The sequence below is a fragment of the Lepidothrix coronata genome, unplaced genomic scaffold (genome assembly GCF_001604755.1).
Source record: "Lepidothrix coronata isolate B3197 unplaced genomic scaffold, Lepidothrix_coronata-1.0 Scaffold46, whole genome shotgun sequence".
NCBI lineage: Eukaryota > Metazoa > Chordata > Aves > Passeriformes > Pipridae > Lepidothrix > Lepidothrix coronata.
The window spans coordinates 4467744-4486212 of NW_016690226.1; the positions used below are offsets into that span (position 1 = coordinate 4467744).

An 18469-nucleotide genomic window follows, 5' to 3' on the forward strand; every position below is an offset into this window, starting at 1 on the left:
ATGTAAACCTTTCTCAGAGAGGCAGTGAAAGAGACCACCTCTTTCCTAGTGTGATGGCTTCCAAGAAAGCACTTCTAAACACAGACAATGGTGACAAAACCAGCATGTTTCTAGCTGAAGCAGCCTGTCCAGCTGACTGGAGAACTAAATACACCTCGGATCACCTGACAGCTCATAGCTTTAGCCTGCAGCCTTTTAACAGTGCGTGATGGAGAGGAACATACTAAGCCCTTAAACAGTATTTAATTTTCTTTCCTTTGGCTTGGTCTGTAACACCATTCACATTTATTCAAAACAGTCAAATTTATCAATTTGATACCATATGCCATATTGCTGTACCTCTTCCAAAGGCAACTGAAACTTCCAAATGCAATGATCAATCTGACAACTTCAACACTGCCTCAGAAGAGCATGCAGGAGCCTTATGGACATGGCCACAGCAGTACACAAACAGGTCCTGTTTATTTTCTGCTACGACTCAGGCAACTGAAGAAAGACCTTCATGTCTAAAACTGGCATTGGAGAGTACCAATGGTGTGTTGTGCCAATTTCCAGAGACAAAGAAATCATACTGAAAAATGTGGGGATTTACTTTAAGCTGGCAGAGAGATAAGATAGCTGCTCTGGAAATCCTCAGAGAAGAACAGAGGTGTAATAGCAAGAGCACTGTCACATGTAGGACCATCTAGTTCTTCAACACTCTTGGTGCTAACAGAAAAAAAAAAAATGCAGTTTCAAGAACACGCAGGTCTTTGGGGGTCATTGTCTTCCTCCATTCTCCTAATGTTAGAGGAAGGGACTTGAACCACCAGTATTTGGTTTGCAGCAAGGAACCAACACAGGAATTTAAGAACAGGCTGAAGTCTGTAGGCAGCAGTTGCCTCAAATAATTATGTGGTGTCTTCCCATGAGCCCCAGGCACTGGTCCTGGCTTAGCTATTGAGCTTTCAATAACCTGCCCCATCATCTCTTGTATCCTCCTGAATCCAAGAGAGTGACCCTGCCGTGTTCCACTGGGAAATTTACCAACAAAAAAATAACAGCTCCTGTTTGCTGGCCCAACAAATACGCAACTTAAATGGCATTACTGATCTGTGGTCAGAACTGCAAGACAGCAATTCCAGGCAGTCTTGCATCTTCCTTTCTCTAACAGCCAGTTAAAAATAGACATTGTTAAAACCTGAGTGCAGTGTTTCCACCTCATTACTGATGTTGCAGAAAGAACTGGAGAAATTTTCATGAATCTTTTCACCTTAGCAGTCTGCGGGGCTTTTGGAAGGTGCTTAGACTGGATCTCCACAAGTAGACAGAAACAAATGCATACATTGCAATTTGGAAGAAAACACGAGATCACTTTTCTGGCACCACTGGCTGCTTGGCAGAGCTAAGAGAAGAACCCAAGAAGCCCCAACAGTTCCCTCACCTATCCTCTACGCAAGAGCAGCTGCCTCCTATGTAGATACAAAACAACAACAGATCATGCAAAACACAGTGTGACCATCACAAAAGTGGCAGCTAGAGCCGTTCTCCGAGATGGTCCCTGTCTGAGCACATCCTTCAGGAGAGCAAAGAATACTGGTTTCAGTTTTTCTAGCAGGGACATAGCTACACAGAATTGTGTTAGGAAGTAGTGTCCAAGCAGTAACATATAGTGATCCTCATCTTTTCAGCAGCACTTTTCCTCCAAAACAGAGTCCTCACCTGTGGCCTGAATGTTATTTATTAGAAGGGTAACGTTATGCCACATATTTGGGTCTGCTAAAATGCAAATAGTTTACTTGCCCTTGGCTTGCCAAGTAATTCTGATCAGTCTGTATCATTTCTTTCATAATGCACAAGTCTGATCTCCCTTCCGTACCCATTTAATTTGCAGCCTTTGTTAGAAGTGGATTTTGTTTCTTTTCAGCCTATTAAAAAGGCTAAGTAAAGCAACGCCAAGACTGGTTGCTGGAAGATCCTGATGGAAATACACTCAATTAAGCACCATTTAAAATTACATTGAGACCTAAGAGTTAGCCACATTTTAATCCATTTAATGTGTGCCGTGTTGATTTTTGTATTGTTGTGGTTTTCAGTCAAAATATTATGCAGTACCAGTCAAATGCCTTACACAGTCCAAGTATTTATGACAACAATATTACCTGTGTCAACCAGGCCTGTCACTTCAAACAAACATACCAAGTTTAAAGATTTATACTTATCTGCTCTGAATTCACATATCCACAGCAAAAGTAACAAATAATGGCCAGGCTCCTTACAGAGGAAGGCACACCATTCAGCTTAAATGGACTCTTTTTTAATTCACTCATTTAGAGGCAATTGTCATTACGTTCTTGGGGGTTGGGGAGGGAAACGCCAATGCACCACATTGTTTTCACTAGCCTGGAAGAGAAAACACTTATATATATATAGATATATAGGTATGTATATATATATACACACACTTTATGCATGTATATATATATATGTGTGTGTGTGTGTGTATATATGTATATATACACGCTAGTGTATATATACACAGAATATACATATATGAATATACAGAATATATGCACACACACTTTGCTCAGATTTGTTTACAAAATATGTAGCATTTTTATACCATCCAATAAGAGGTACATGGTTTTAAACAAATCTTATAGAAATGACATGTTATTGGAAATTTACACGTAAAAAAATCCAGCACAAAAAAATCCAAAAGCTAAAACAAGATTTTGCTACTAATCAGTGCTTCTATCACCCTTCAAGAAAAGAGAAACACAGTTATTTATATGTGATGTAAAGGCAACATTGAGGGGTTTTTTTGCTTTTTTAAATTAACCACCAAATTTAACCCCCTAAAATTACAAAGAATTGAAGTCCATTTACAGATCAAGTGCAGTAAACTAAATGTTCCTTCAGCACAAAGCAGCACTAGAGAAAATAACCGGGAGAGGGAAAGTGGAGGCCAACTGGCTTAGCTAGGGAGGCAGCAGGTGGCTTCTGCAGTGGCCACACAGGTCAGAGTCTCCATCCTGAAGCAGAGACAGAACTGAAGACTTTATTTAAATAATGGTCACACAGAGCTGATGTTCAGGCCTTTGCCTAGCTTCTTTCAGCAGTATGACAAGTGATTTATGTATTTTTATAACTGTATCCAATGGGCTGGTTTTGCTTTTGCAGTGGCTTATCACTGAGAGGAGTCATGAGGATCTTGCAGACAGTTCTGCCACTAACATTTACCACAGGTCCATGACGCTGCAGTTGGCAGTGGCGATTTTGAAATGTTTACATTGGACAAATGTGTGTTCCAAGCATCCAAAATGGCTTGAAAGAACATAGCCTGATGCAGGGGGGAGCGGACGGCCTAGGGAATCCATTGCATTTTTCAAAATGGAACTGCCACTTTCAAACACGTGGCATCTCCCCAGTTGTGTGAAGAGTTTGGTGTCAGTGTCAGCTGAACTCAAGTGAGGAGTGGCTGGCCTTTGCATCAGAGGTCTGTGATCCAAGCAGGTTGCGGAGCCAAGAACATGCTGCTAGCAGAAGGGCAGTCCACAGCTGCAAGTGGCAGCTGTCATGCAGTCAGCGATGCCTTACAGATGTCACCTGTAGGAACCATGCGTTCCATGCTAATTCACCTGAAGTCTCATAAACAGCAAAAGGGAAAAATGAAATGAGAGGGCCAGGTGGACCCAGGTGTAATAGTACTATCCTTTGAATGTAGTGTCACTTTAGTTGTTAAATAAGGGGCTTGACCAGGAGGACTCTATTCCATCAGGTGAGTTGGAGAGGAAGCTCTTGTCTTGTGAAAATGAAAAGGCGATCTAACGCTCCTTGTGCTAAGTTTTACAAATTAAGATTTCTGTGTTCGGAAGGTAATTTTTCAGAAGACAAATCTGTTCAAGTCACGCTGTGTAAAAATGTGAAGAGGCAGACAGGAGTTTTTCAGCCATAACTATAATAATAAGGACCAGACTCTGGAGGATGAAGTCAGAAAGGACTTGATTTTTAAGGAAGGCCCGGCTGGATCATACTGTGCTGGCAATTTCTCCATTCTAGAAGCTGTTTTGGAAACTCGTTTCTGGGGAGGTGATAAGAGTGACCTATTCACAGGTTCTTTTTTTGTGGATGGAGAGGAAAAACTGGGAAAGTATACAAATCTCCACACTGGTCTGCAATCGAACTTGGGAGCTCAGTGTTGAGACGGGATGGGGCCAGATGTGTTCAATATTCTTAAGAACCACAAAACATGTCCATTGCAGCCTGTTGTTGCACGGGATAGAGAACTTACTCCATTATTTGTAACATGTTCCTCATGCCAATAACCCCAGCTGGCACATACAGCAAAGTAGATACGCTGCATGTGAAGGTTTAATTCATCTCTCGCCGCTATCCAAAGAGGCATCCAGGGGAGAACATGGGGGATGAATTCAGCTACGTTCTCAGAAAGGCTGAACATCTCCCTGGACTGCAGGCACATACTGCAGCAAATAAAAGAGAAAAGCAGACAGCCTTCTCTTGGATGCCAGGAGCGTGGGGGCTAGTGGATGAGGGACTATTTTCCCGTAACAGGAACAGGGAATATCTCAAAGTATAGAAAGGTGCCTCAACTCCACGAAGATGACAGTGGAGAGATTCAGAATCTAGAGGAGAAGGGTGATTCTGGTGACCCCTTGCCAAGGAGGGGGCATCCTGCCATGGAGAGCCAAAAGTTTTCCAGACGTATGTAAGAGCATGTGCACGAGGCAAGCGAATGAGCGCAAACAGGGTTATGGAAAACATTGAGAGAATCACTCCACGGGTGGCTTGTGGCTCGACAACAGGATTGGCTAGGTAGAGGAGCACACAGCACAAGGGCACCTCAAAGCTGGAAGCCTTCCATGGGAGCCTCACACTGCTGGAAGATGTACTGTTGCTGGTTGATGTCCACTTGTGGGGCAATGCTGCTGTCTTCGTCCTCTGTTCCAAAGTAGTGCTCAATCAGATCAAAGGCCTTCTGATAAATCTCTTGATTCTCATGGCTCTGCAAAAATTCAATCTTGTCCAGGCCTGCAAAGAAAAGAAGTACATAAAAGTTATAGCTCAGTGAAAGCATATGACCATGACAGTTTTCAGTCTGCTGTGAACATTTACATTTGATGACAACTGTCTTCCAACCTTTGGAAAGAACAGGCCCCCTTACTCGACTTGTACTCTCCACAACCAAGGAAAAACAGGTTGAACTACAGAGTTCCCTATAACTGTGTTATGTGTTTCGTACTCTCTGTCTGCCTCTACCCTTTCACCCAAAAATTAAATCCACAGGCTTGAATGGGTAAAGACGAACAAGGCCTCAAACTCAAAGACTTTTTCTGAAAAGACTTTTAGGACCAAAGTTCCTGAAAGTGTGTTCCCAGTGCTTTCCTTACGAGGACCATGACTACAGAATCACTCAAGTGCAAGTTGAAAGAGACTTCTGATAATCATCCAGTCCAACCTGCAACCCAGCCCAGGAGTACTAACCAACACCAGATTAGGTCTGCTGTGTCTAGACGGGTATTCAAAACTTCCAAGGATGGAGACTCCATTATCTAATCTGTATCCCATATATATACAATGTAGTTAAACTTGGGCAACCAGCTTTTGGGCAGGCATTAAGCAAATGGGCAAATTCAGGCCTTGTAGTCAGATACAAAGGAAAATAATACAGCAAGGAATGACGCTATAACAAAATCCAAGTGTTAGCCATTTTAGTAAATCTCTAATACTGGGAACTGTACTAGCTTTCTTGTCTACTCCTTTTACTGTGTATAAAGACTAGAGTACACAATTCTCTGATACTATATACACATTCCTGAAACACTGATATGAAAAGGGAAGTTGAAACCTAGCAGCAGGCAAGAAAAAATCCTATTCTGATATAACTGTTCCCAGGAAGTCAAGGTAACCATGAAGGGAACCAAGGTACAAGAAACCGTGTTCAATGATGCTATCTTCTTCTATACTGCTCTTGATACCCATTTTTATTTTTCTTAATAAGAACTTAAGAGCAGCAGTAGCTCAGAACTGAGATGAAATCACACTGGTACATGCCAGAACCTTAGCGTAGCAGAGGCAAACAAGGAATTTGCAGCTGCTGCCATAATTCTGCAGGGCAGCAGAAAGGGATGGGGGAAAGGTTTGAAACCTGAGCAACAGAGCACTGCACCTGAGCTTTTATCTGAGATGACTGAATGACTCCCAGAAGGCTTTCTCAGGGACAAAAGAAATCAATAAAAGAAAATGTGCACACACTGTTTTCAGTCTACACACGGTCAAAGATAATGTAAAAAAACAGAGTACACTGAAGACTTATCAAAGAACGGGTTATTTTCAGATAACAGTGATAAGGTAATTAATAGAATTGGATCTACTGAAACTCTAATGGGATCATGATCTTGGCTTTATGGCCTGACTTGGTTAGGTGTTTTGCTCATACCATACGCTTCTTCAATAAGAGCGCAGTAAGGATTAATGCCAGTGCCGCTGCGTTTGGATTCCTGCTCTCCAAGCCTCAGGATATTCTCCAGCCCGTTCAGTGCTACTTGCACGATCTTTGAGTCCATTACTGTAAGGAGGTCGCAGAGTGGTCTGATGCATCCCAGTTCTACTAAATACCTGAAAAACACCATATGGAACCCAGTTAATTGTCTGCAAAATTGTAATTGGTGTAGCCATTTAAGCACTTAGCATGAAGGTCTAAGAACCAAAGCAATCAGATAAAAGATCAACTTGACTGGAGAAACCAAAATTACAGACATCTAGTTGTGTCTAGTCAATTCTGCTGAAACAAACAAAATAACTTTAAAATACCTTCTCTGAACCCTCATTTATATAGCTATGAAATAATGACTTATTTTTTGTACCATAAATTTATATTTATATAAACAGCAACTATGTTAAAAGTTAATATGTTTAAAAAGTTATTTTATTTTATACAAAATTGCATAAGCATAATGTACCAGTTTAAGTTAAACAGGAAAAGCAATACATGTGATGCCATTGTCTGAGGTGCCAAACTATTCCTCTCCAGACTGCTAATGCACTTTGTTACACTCTACAACAACCACTTAGAAGTTAGTTTAAAAGTTGCATTTAGTTTTTTCATGTAAGAGAAATGGTTCAATTATTTAAATAAGCATTACAACTAAAATACTTTTGTGATTTCTCCCTAAAGGAATGAAAGGCTCATTCACAACAAGGACATGGTCTCTCTGGATACAACACCGAAAGCACACAGAAAGGTTTTCCAGTTTCTAGGTTGATAGTTTGTTTTCTTGCACAAACATCAATTCACATGTTGCATTGCAACATTTTAACAATTTCTTACTTGATCTGTTCAGCAGAGCCTCCAGATGTTGCATTTGTGATTGCCCAAGCAGCTTCTTTCCTTGTCCGAAACTCAGCCGTTTGCAAAATATTTATAAGAGCTGGGAAGATATGGGCATCTATGACTGTCTGCAAAAACAAATGACACGTCAGGGTTATAATAAAAATTAGAAATAACTTTCTTGTCCTGAGCTAGTTAATGTCTATGCTCAGCACAACACACTAAACAATGAAATGTCACTTTATCAAGGGGCAAAACCGATAAATCAGTTTTCAGCTTTACATTCAAAATCCTAGTTATTGCCATGGTTTGTGCTCATCCCAAAAGAATTCAAAGCACATTCAGACTGAAGTGACTGGCATATCTAAGGAGTTACTTAATCATATCCTGACAGCAAAACAATGCCGTACTTCCCTTATTTTTCCAGGTAGTGAACCACTCAGCTATTAAGTCAGTAAACCATTAAGGCATTAAGATCCCCTAAACTTCATATTCCTGTGTGCCATACTACATTTCCACTGGGCAAGACAACGAAGCAAAGAGAACACAAAGCAGCAGATGGTTCAGCAGTAGGGGAGGTTAGGATTACATTTTTAAACTACCACTTTACATTTGTAACTCATCACAGAACTGATAAAGGAAAATTCAAAGAAAGCCAAAAAGATCCTTTTCACAGAGCTCTGTAGAAGAAAACTAACAGATTACACATAGCAAAAAGCTGTAGTCAATTCACAGTGTGAACGGCTACCTGGTGAAAATAAGACAACTGTTTGATATTTCTTTTATCCTTGCCATTTGTTTGGACATCCATACTGAATCTGCTTTGCAAATCCACAGTGCCTATAGTTGTATCAACAGTGCCATGAATACTGTCTCCTTTGCCAAAAAATCCACACTTCTCGTACAGAAATCTAGGGTCCCCAAGGAAAACCACTTATACTTCCATCATGCCACGTTGTATTACACTTGTACACTGCTGAGAATATTTGAAAAAGTGTCCTTAACTGAAATTTTAGAACATGAATGCTCGAAGTGCTAGGTCACAAACAGGAGTCAGCTATTTTAAAACAAAACAAAACAAAACACAACTTAAAAACATAAAAGAAAGTATCTTAAAAATGCTTTTTGCCCCCTGACATATTTTACTGCAAAAGAACCCACTTAATTTTTAAAAAGATACCAAAGCAACACACTGTAAGGGTACTTGAACACAAGAGCACCTGCTTCATGAAGGTTAATCAGATCAAGAGCCTTATCAAAGGGAGATACAAGTAACAAGAAAGTAATAAATAAAACACACAGTGATACACACATTATAGAAGGGGGTTAAGAGAAACAATCACAAAGAAGGAAAGTCTCCAGTCACTAATTAACAGGTCATTAAGAACCTATAGGCAGAGAGCCAGCCCGGACTTCATAACTGATGACAGGGACAGGTGAAACTGCAAAACTCAGTAACAAATCTTTTCATGACTGTTTTACCATGTAACCCCCCTCTCCAGCCCCTTGAACACTGTAAGGATTAGGTGCTCACAAATGACGTTGGCATGACTGAATTTGGGCCAGGAACTAGATGAGATCACAGGAGAAACCTGTGTCTGTGGGGCCAGCAACTGGACTGGGTAGGCATTTCAGCATCAGTAGCTGGAGGGGCCAAGAACCAAGGTCCCAGAAAACATGAATTTGGGGCCAGCAACTGGTGTCAAACGTTGGATGAAGGGGCCCCTAAAACTGGAGCAGGTGGGGGCCCCAGCATCAGCCACTGGGGCAGGATCATAGTCCATAGGGCCCCTTGTGCCTGGATGCCAGCGACTGGGGGACTGAAGTTAAGTGAAGATCGCAGCACCTCAGCTGGAATGGGACTGCAGGTCACAGGACCCATGGGCTTGGGCACCAGCTCTGTGTGATGAGGGAATTTACATAATCCCAAAACATGGTGGTGGGTGTGGAGGATCACGATTTATATAATTTGCTGGCAAACTGACTAGGCAGAGCAAGTGGGAGGCCCAGGATCCAGGCATCGACAGGGGTCTGCAAGCATGTGCATCTGTTTGTTAGTGAGAATCAAGCTGAACAAGCCAGTGAGTAGAACCCAAGCACAGTGAGTGAAGACAGCTCACGATCCAGCCATGGACAGCAGTTGAGCAGAGAGCCCACAATGACTGTCAGGAGATCTGTGACTGTGTGTGTGTGCTTGTGGATCTAGAGGGTGTTTTTTCACTAGTAAACTTCAGACAGAGAGGAAAAAGAGGACTTGTCAGTCTACATTTGTTTTATGTGAGTCCAGAGAGTGCTACACAAGGGTGTTGTTAAGAAGCTCCTAAAAGAACAATGCGTTAAGGGACATCAAATATTCTCTACTGAAAGATCTTGGTATAGATCTAGGATAGGATACTTGAGGACATTAGTTTTTACTATTGTGGCAAAGAATAAGTAAAAAACATCCCATTAGCACTTCTTAAATCCTCTCCCCAAAACAAAACTTTTATAGGAGATTTATTTCCTTAGAAAGTGTCTTCTTCGAAATCAACTTCTTTAGTAACTACTAAAACCAGAGTATGTTACATGATAGCATGGAACTAAATCAGCACATCTTATCTGACAGGCAGTAACATGCTTTGAACCTTCTTACTGCCAAAAAAAAAGTTACCTTGAAATGTTTCAACTTAAACTGGTAAAATACTACGAGAAATTCAGAATAAAGGGAACTAGCAACAGGAGGACAGTTAAGTAGGAGAAACGTAAAATATTCTTATTGTTTTTCTTCTGCCTCAATCAATTTTAAACTCTGTTTCAGTGCTTCAGTCAGTAAAATTACTCTTCTTAAGAGCGGAGAAATGTGCACTTGGATGTTTTCAGAAAGAACTGAATCCAGATCTCGCATCTCTTGGGTGAGTGCTCTTATTTCCATTTATTTCTGTTTCTTACTCTACTGTATAAAAGGCTACGGGCACCCTGTTTACTTTCTGCTCAACAATGATGTCGGTTATCTTTACCCAAGCAGAACAGGTTAAAGTACGACGATGAGTCACAGCCTTTCATAAGTGAAAGAGAGTGGCTCAGGAGAGAAGCAGATTATCAGTCACTATATTTTTATGTTTCCTACTGCTTGACATGCATTGTAAGTGCTGTCACCACCTCATCATAGCATGAGTCTCAGTTAAAGGTATTTAACTGTCCCTCTGTAATACAGCAAAGCTTTTCAATTAGCAGTCTCTCAACAGTTGAAACTTTCAGAGTTCAACTTTAAGGAAAAAAAATTAACTAGGTCATAAAATGGTTTGCTTTAACCTTAATATCTTTACTAGATTTCAGAAGTCAGCTAAGCTCAGCAAGGGTGGTAACAATAACACATTAATACAGAGAAAGTGCTAGCAGCATCTATGACTTACACCCTATGTCCTGTAGCCCTGCCCACAGCAGTTACTCTGAAAAGCACATTAGAATGCCTAAGGATTCCTATTTCTATGATATTTTATGTGGGAACAACAGTTACTGTGGAAACAGATCATGTTTCCCTTTCAGTTAAATTTCTTTTAAGTGATAAAATAGCAAATGCTGAAACAGAATTTGGTTTTGCTTTTTCTTTCTTTTTTTTTCTTGAAGAAAAGCAAACCTCAGGCAGAGCAAAACTCTAAAAGACTGTGACAGGATGAAGTAGTTAAAACTTCTGAGGATTTAGAATGGCTTAATTCAAATTACTTCACTTTTTTACCATTCCTATACTGCATGTGTCTGACGTGGAAGTATGCTGAAGACTAAAGTAATGCAGTGCATACAAAGTGCTCAAGATAAGCATAACTTTTAAACAAAACAAACACAATTCCAGGATTTCAGTTCAATAAGTTTAGAAACTGAAAGGAAATAAAAAGGTTTTAGGCTGCTACTACTAGGCACAGAGGTGGTATTTACAAAATACAACAAAAATCTCTTTTCTGCACAACAGGTAATCCAACGCCCATCCTCTGATACATTAAACTAACAATGAAGTTTTTGCCCAGCTGCATCCAATGGTATTTGCTGGAATGGAACGGAACAGAACCCTATCTGAAGTTATAACTGTAAGTCTTTTGGAAAACTAAAATTCAATTTTAATTGAAACATGAATTTTCAAATTTCATTTGAACTGATTTGTAATGCTCAGTCATTCAGCAAATCTGTCTTCACTTTCGAAGTGTCAACTTTTTTATGTTTATTTGGGGTGTGGGTTTGTCGCTTTGGGGTTTTTTTAATAGTTGCTATCCCTGTGCTGCAGTCCTCCAAGAAGGTTGCCTGTCTTTTGGAAACACTCTATCCATCTTATTTTAATCAAGCTTCTTCACTTTACAGTATTTGATTTTTAAAGAGTGAAGCTAGATAAAAAATGCATTTTCAGAGTTTTATTATACCTGCATGGATATTTAATCTAAATATATTGTAATCACTGTTAGGAAGGTCTTCAGCAGCAGTATATTAAATTAGTATTTTGAGCTGGTAGTACCATGTGAATTTGCTTCTCCCTCTTTGGGTTCCCACAACTAAATCACTTAAGATATGCAAAAACAAACATACACATCTAGTGTGCACACGTGGACACCATGTCTACATATGATTCATCACATAAATGTGAAGGCAAACAAGTTTTATACCGTGACCATTTCCCTGCTCCTGCGAGCTCTCTCATTACCTTTAACAAATCAAGATTACAGTCACCAGACAGCTGGCAGCTGCAAATACAGCCCTACAGCTCCTCCTGGCTAGAAATTATAGTTCATAGAGGCTGCTCAGTTACTTCTATTTGAGTTACCTTGTTTATTGATTCAATTTACAACTGCTTTATAAATAACATAGCAAATATTTGTAAGCCAAAACTATGTAACATGGTGGCATGAGTACAAAACCAACTGGCACCCGAGAGCCAGAAAGGCAGCCCTTCAGATCTCAGTTCCAATGAACTTTTATGTTGTTGACACAGACACCTAAGCCTGTATACTCCAAACTGTGTAAAAAGCAAGCTTCTAGACAGTTTACACAAGGCTGCTACTGCTGTCAGGAAGAACCTGCACTATAATGAACAGCACCTTGTTGAGCTGTCTCCTGCTTTTAGGGTCAGTCCTAAAAAAAACAAAACCAAGCAAAACCAAAACAAATAAACAACCCCAAACAAACAAACCAACCAAACTCCTGAAGGCAATATACACCACTGACTTATGGTTTTCAGGTAGAATAAAGGAATTAAAGGTATTCTAGCTCTGCTGCCCTCAATGTGGTGTGAGGTATGGAACTCACCACATGCAGAAGTCTGAAAACAGATTTTGTACTTAAACACAAAGTTAAACCTGAAAGAGATTAATCTTTGACTTTCACTAGTCCACAAACTAATATGACCTTGTCAGTAATGCCATATTTTGCTCTTAATTAAGATACTTTCGAAGTCCTACTACCACAAACAGCATGTGAAGATTTTTAGATCACCTATGCAAACTATGAAAAGCCAAACACACTTTATATTTAAGGGAATTAGATGCCTGTGTAAACCACAACTCTGTGTGAATCGTGTCATTCCTTTTGAAGAAGAGCCTCTGACAATTCTGACCTTCTACCTTTATCACATTTTGTAAAAATGTGTTTCATTCCAGTGGTTTTAAAACTGACCAGGCAATGTATCATTTGCTACATTTGCCCATGTCACTCTTCAGCAAGAATAGGAAACCCTAAAAGAGGAAAAATACGGCACAGATCCTGTTGCTACCATGATGAGCCATACTCCATACTCCCACTTCCAGATGTTCTTGTGAAAATTTAAGGTATATTAGAAAAGAAGTGATAAGTTTCTTAACCTGTCAAGAGAAGAGAACTCCTATGATGTCTTCACTGTCAGACATGGAAGATTGTGTCTGATGTACTGCCTTTCATAGCTTTTCAACGGGTTGCGAAGTTAAGACAGATCATTTTCTGAGGTATGTGATAGCCTTTCATACCCTTCAGAAGGGTCCACAGTCAGGATTAAGCTTCAGTTGTGCAGTTCTCCTTCTGACTCCCAGGAAGATGTAGTTCCCCTTCTCCCTGACTGGGGAAGCTATCCACTGAAGTACAGCAAAGCTGTATACAAACTAGGAAATTAACAAACAAAAACTATACTTAGTGACAATCATGACTGCATCAGGATATACACATCCACCCCAAACTTAAAAGCACAGAAATAAAGAGGGGAAAGACTGCTGTATTCCACCACGCTTTTCAGTTGCCTAGGTACTGTTGATAACACACTCTGAAAGGCTTTCACATCCACCTTTGGTGGGGAAATAAACCCAAACCTTCTGTGCTTTAGTAAGAGCTACCAAAAAAAGTTCAGCACGCACATTAACACATCTCATGCATGTTAGTTTACATTGCCTTAATGCTATAAAGAGTTTACTTGATTGTGTTGGAGTGCAAATCTAACAGTGAAGGCTGCTGCCTTATCGTTCAGGAATGGCAGTGAAAGCCTTTGGAGTGTGCTACCAAACAGCATTGTAGGCAGTATGGAAGTGGAGATGAATATAGAAGTCCTTCCCTCTAACTTTATATTTCTATACTTTACAGTGGGTGGATGGAGGGAATGTAACCCAATGCAATCTTAAACAACACTAAATATAGCTCTGTCTGTTAATACTGATTAGGTAAAATACCTATTAGATTTACCAAATATTTTATTCTCTTCTTTGTGTGAAGAAGGGATCGCTAGATTATGGCTTGACCACTACCTACAGATTCCATAGTATTCTAATATCTCGACTGATCTGGAGCAACAACCCACTAGTCAGGTCAGCTGGTAACTTGCAATGTGGTTTACTATGCCAGGCAGACATGAAAAAAAACTATCATGGGCTCAAATTGTTCTTGTCTGATTTCTAGCTAAAGACTGTGCACGTTCAAGATCCAGTCGGTATCACAGAGACTGGAATAGGTCTGGCTCCAGTCAACGACCTCCAGTAGGAACTGTTGAGCAATTTGGAGGGACTGGAGAGAAAGGAAAATAAATTATTTACTTTAGAGCTGCATCTAGTATTTTAGAATTTCTTATGTAAGGAAGACCAATTCTTAAGAAAAATGTTTTAATTCATCACAATGTGAAATTAACTTAGAGAAAGAAAAAAAAAAAACTATCAACTCACAGATGAAACAGGTTCACCCATGAACTTAGTTAAGTCAGATATGGTTCCCAGATGGGAACTATCCTTTATCCTCACAGCTATTAAAAACAGACTATGCTTTTATTCTCCATTTTAGTATATGACCATTTTCAAGAAACACTTTACCAAACAGCATTTTCCAACTTCAGAAATTACTTTTTTATAGTGTTTTTCAGCTCAAATGTTTACTTGATTTTGACATTAAGTAGGAGTTGCCTGAAATAATACCTCAGAGGAGTTTTTTGACAGATGCAGACCTGTCAGCTCTGGAGTTGAAAGGAGGTTTCATCACACCTTGTATCTCGCACAACATTCTCTGGGTTGAGACAAGAAACTAAATAATCAAGATCCTTTCTGGAACTTGTTACACATGTGCAATGAGATTTGCCTTTAAACACAAGATAATTGGTTCAATTACACCTGCAATTGCCAATTTTACTTCCAAGAAATATTAGCTTTGAGATCAAGCGTGTTGTAAGTATTTTCTACTGTCCTTTACTTCACAATTTTCCTCCTTCTGCAGTTCCAAAAAATCTAAGCCTCGTGATGGACATGATTTGAAATATGTCATCATTACCAGGATAGTTATCTCCCACTCAGAATCGGAAACACTATTTTTTTAATCTCATTTTTTTAACTGTCAGTATAGATTAAATTGGGTATGCACTTAAGGAAGTCAGTGTTTCACTACAAAGCATGTGTGTGCTTGGAGTTCGAAGGCAGCTCAGTTACTCTGAATGGGGCCTGAGGGACTTTTAAATGAAACACAGATTTCAGTTTTCAGAAGATGCTTCTTTTATTTTTTTCCCTGGACTTGCATAATTAATCAACATGCTTCCAACCTTGGCTGTGACATGTCCTAAGGCAGATGCTTTTAAGCTGGATTCTTTTAAATCTGCATATATTCTAGTAATTTGACACTGGTTTCTTCCTGATGCAAGAATCCTGAGAAAGAAAGCTTCTATCCACATAACCAAATAATTTTTCTATGCAGAGTTAAGGGGCTTTTTTTGTACTTCTAAAGAGTCACTGCTAGAAATGAAGGTGCAATATTAATGGCTCATGGCATGAATTTCCCTCTCCCTACTTCCCACTTCACCTTTTCAACCCACAATGGAATTCTAATCTGCTCTCAGTAGGAAGGCAGATGATCTGTCACAAGACACACCAAAACATTTAAACACTACTAAACACACACATGTATAGACTAACGATTTTGTTCAGGTAGGTTAGGCAAATACTCTTAGACTTTCCAGAAAAAGCAGAAATGGCCCTCCAGAGAGAAAATACTGTTTCTAAAGTGGTAATAACAGGGATAAAGCAGCCCAAATATTCTTCACTGGAAGAAATGAAAAGGCAAAAACATTTTTACCTTAGTACAAGCAGTAGTAACTACTTTCTCTGTACTGCTACTTACACAGCAATTACAATTGCTGATGAGGGAAAAAACAGTGGTACAGTTGCTGATTTTACAAAGCACTTTTTGTTAGAAATTCAGCTAATCCATGGATTAATGCACAAACCACAATAAAGGCAGAATCAAAATTCTTGGAGCTCTACCAAGGTTAGATTAAGTGACCATATCATTCTCTACATCTGACAAAAACCATGAACTTTGGTGGTAAAATCAAAATCCTGTCAGAGGAAGCCAGAGCAAATACCACTGTAGGAAGTTTCCTTCCTCCCAGTTCCACTTCCATCTTAGTCACATCCTTACATAGACAAGAAGGACCTACAGAGCTTTCTACCTCCAAAAGTTTTTGCATTTTGCCTACTCATTTCCTAAGATAAGCATCACTGAAGTTAGATGAGGATTTGCTTTTATTTCCAGGCATTTCCAGAAGTTTAGCAGAGACTGAGTTGTCTTCCACAAAAGTATTAATTTTATTTCCAATGCTTTCTGAGACGAAGAACTCATTCAAGGTATTAAGGCTTTTAGGCTGTCCCTTCAGCAGCTGAATGCTTTTTGTAAGGGAGAACATAAAACCAAAAGATTCCAAGTGTCAGCTGCAAAGGGTGTAATACACTTATTCCTTAGGAAAAATAATGCAGCCTTTTCATAATCTTGTGCAAGTTTTCTGCAGAAAGAGAAATAATTCCACCTCTTGGGTGAAGAGGGTCAACCACTTCACGCTAATTGTGATCATACAGAATGAATAACCCAGAGTCACCAGTTTTCAGACCAGCAATCATCAAACTGCCTTCCAAGGAAAAGGATAGAGGGGAAACAGGCACTCCTTGGCCACTTTTGCCAATCCATTGTGGGGCTTGGTTCACTTTCTGTGTAAACATGCATTGTTCCTGCCTGGTTACTAATGAGTGAGACAAATATTTCTTGTATCTAATATCTATTCCTCAAGGAATACATGTCTTCAGCTGGACTTTCATGCATCCTCTGCAATCTCTAAAAATACTCTGTATCCAGTGAGTGAGAATTGAAAAACCTGACTTCAGAAGAATTCAATTTTATTTATGTGAGACTGTTATTGAACTGCCTTTGATGGAAACACTTGTATTTATCAGATAAAGCCTGGTTTCAAGGCCAGGGCGGATGGGGCCCTGGGCAATCTGATCTAGTGAGTGGCATCCTCAGCCATGGCAGGGGGGTTGGAACCAGATGATCTCTAAGGTCCCTTCCAACCCAAGCCTTCACGATTCTGTGATTCACTACAATCTGGTTTTTTAACACTTCTGAAAGAGAAAGGGAATGAGGCAATGTTTTTTGCATTGGGTTTGGGTGGCAAGGTTTGGGGCGGGGGCAGTACTACAGAGGTAGCTTCTTTGAGTAGCTGCCAGAAACTTCTCCTACGTCTGATAGAGCCAAAGCCAGCTGGCTCCAAAATGGGCCTGCAACTGGCCAAGGCCAAAGTCATCACCAATGGTTAGTAACACCTCTGTGGTAACATATTTAAGAAGGGAAAAAAAATTATTGGGTCGAAGTAATTGCAGCCAGAGAAAAGTGAGAATACGTGAGAAAAACAACTATGCAGGCACCAAGGTCAGGGAGGAAGGTAGGGGAGGAGGTGCTCCAGGCACTGGAGCTGAAATTCCCCTGCAGTCCATGACAAAGATCATGATGAGGTAGACTGTTCCTCTGTAGCCCATGGAGAACTCCACACCCGAGCAGGTGGATGCCTGAAGAAGGCTGTGACCCCATGGTAAGCCCACACTGGAGCAGGCTCCTGGCCGGACCTGTGGACCCGTGGAACGAGGAGTCCACATTGGAGCAGGTTTGCTCGTGAGGCTTGTGACCCTACGGGGGACCTGTGCTGGAGCAGCCAGTCCTGCAAGACTGCCTCCTGTGGAAAGGGACCCACACTGGAGCATTTCATGAAGAACTGCAGCCTGTGGGATGGACTCACATTGGAGAAGTTTGTGGAGGTCTGTCTCTCACGAGAGGGACACGATGCTAGAGCAGGTGAAGGACTCCTCTCCCTGAGGAGGAAGCAGTGGCAGAAACAACGTGTGATGAACTGACCGCAACCCCCATTCCCCACCTCCCTGTGCCACTGGAGGGGAGGAGAGAGAGAACTGGGAATAAAGTTAAGTCCAGGAAGGAGTGAGGGGGGGGAAGGTGTTTTTAAGATTTGTTTTACTTCTCATTATCCTACTCTGATTTTGATTGGTAATAAATTCTATTAATTTCCCAAGTTGAGTCTGGTTTTGCCTCTGACAGTAACCAGTGAGTGATCTCTCCTTGTCCTTCTTTCAACTCATGAAACTTTCCTTGTATTTTATCTCCCCTCTCCAGCTGAGAAGGGGAGTGATAGAGCAGCTTTGGGGGATGGATACCTGATACCCAGCCAAGCCAAACCAATATCCTTGAAAGCCAAGCAAAAAATTCCCCTATGACAGCTGTTCTTGAACAGAAGTCCACATTCAGGGAAAACAAAATGTATTGAGCTGTTTCTTCTTCATCTAGCCAAAGAAAAAATTTTCCCTGGGGAAAAGATGTTCCATCTCTCATTTATTCCAGCTAGAGGCA

At 40.4% G+C, this 18469-nt stretch overlaps 1 protein-coding gene across 2 annotated transcripts in view; it reads right to left on the reverse strand.

Annotated features, from left to right (window-relative positions):
- Positions 1-2012: 2012 nt before the first annotated feature.
- KPNA1 (karyopherin subunit alpha 1) overlaps positions 2013-18469 on the reverse strand; it is a 50483-nt gene continuing 34026 nt past the window's right edge. For both annotated transcript variants that reach the window (XM_017814650.1, XM_017814651.1), the window contains exons 12-14: positions 7331-7458; positions 6440-6618; positions 2013-5031 (exon numbers count right to left, since the gene is read on the reverse strand). In XM_017814650.1, the coding sequence (XP_017670139.1) occupies positions 4844-5031; positions 6440-6618; positions 7331-7458 (495 nt within the window). In that variant the 3' untranslated portion in view covers positions 2013-4843. The remainder of the gene's footprint in view (positions 5032-6439; positions 6619-7330; positions 7459-18469) is intronic.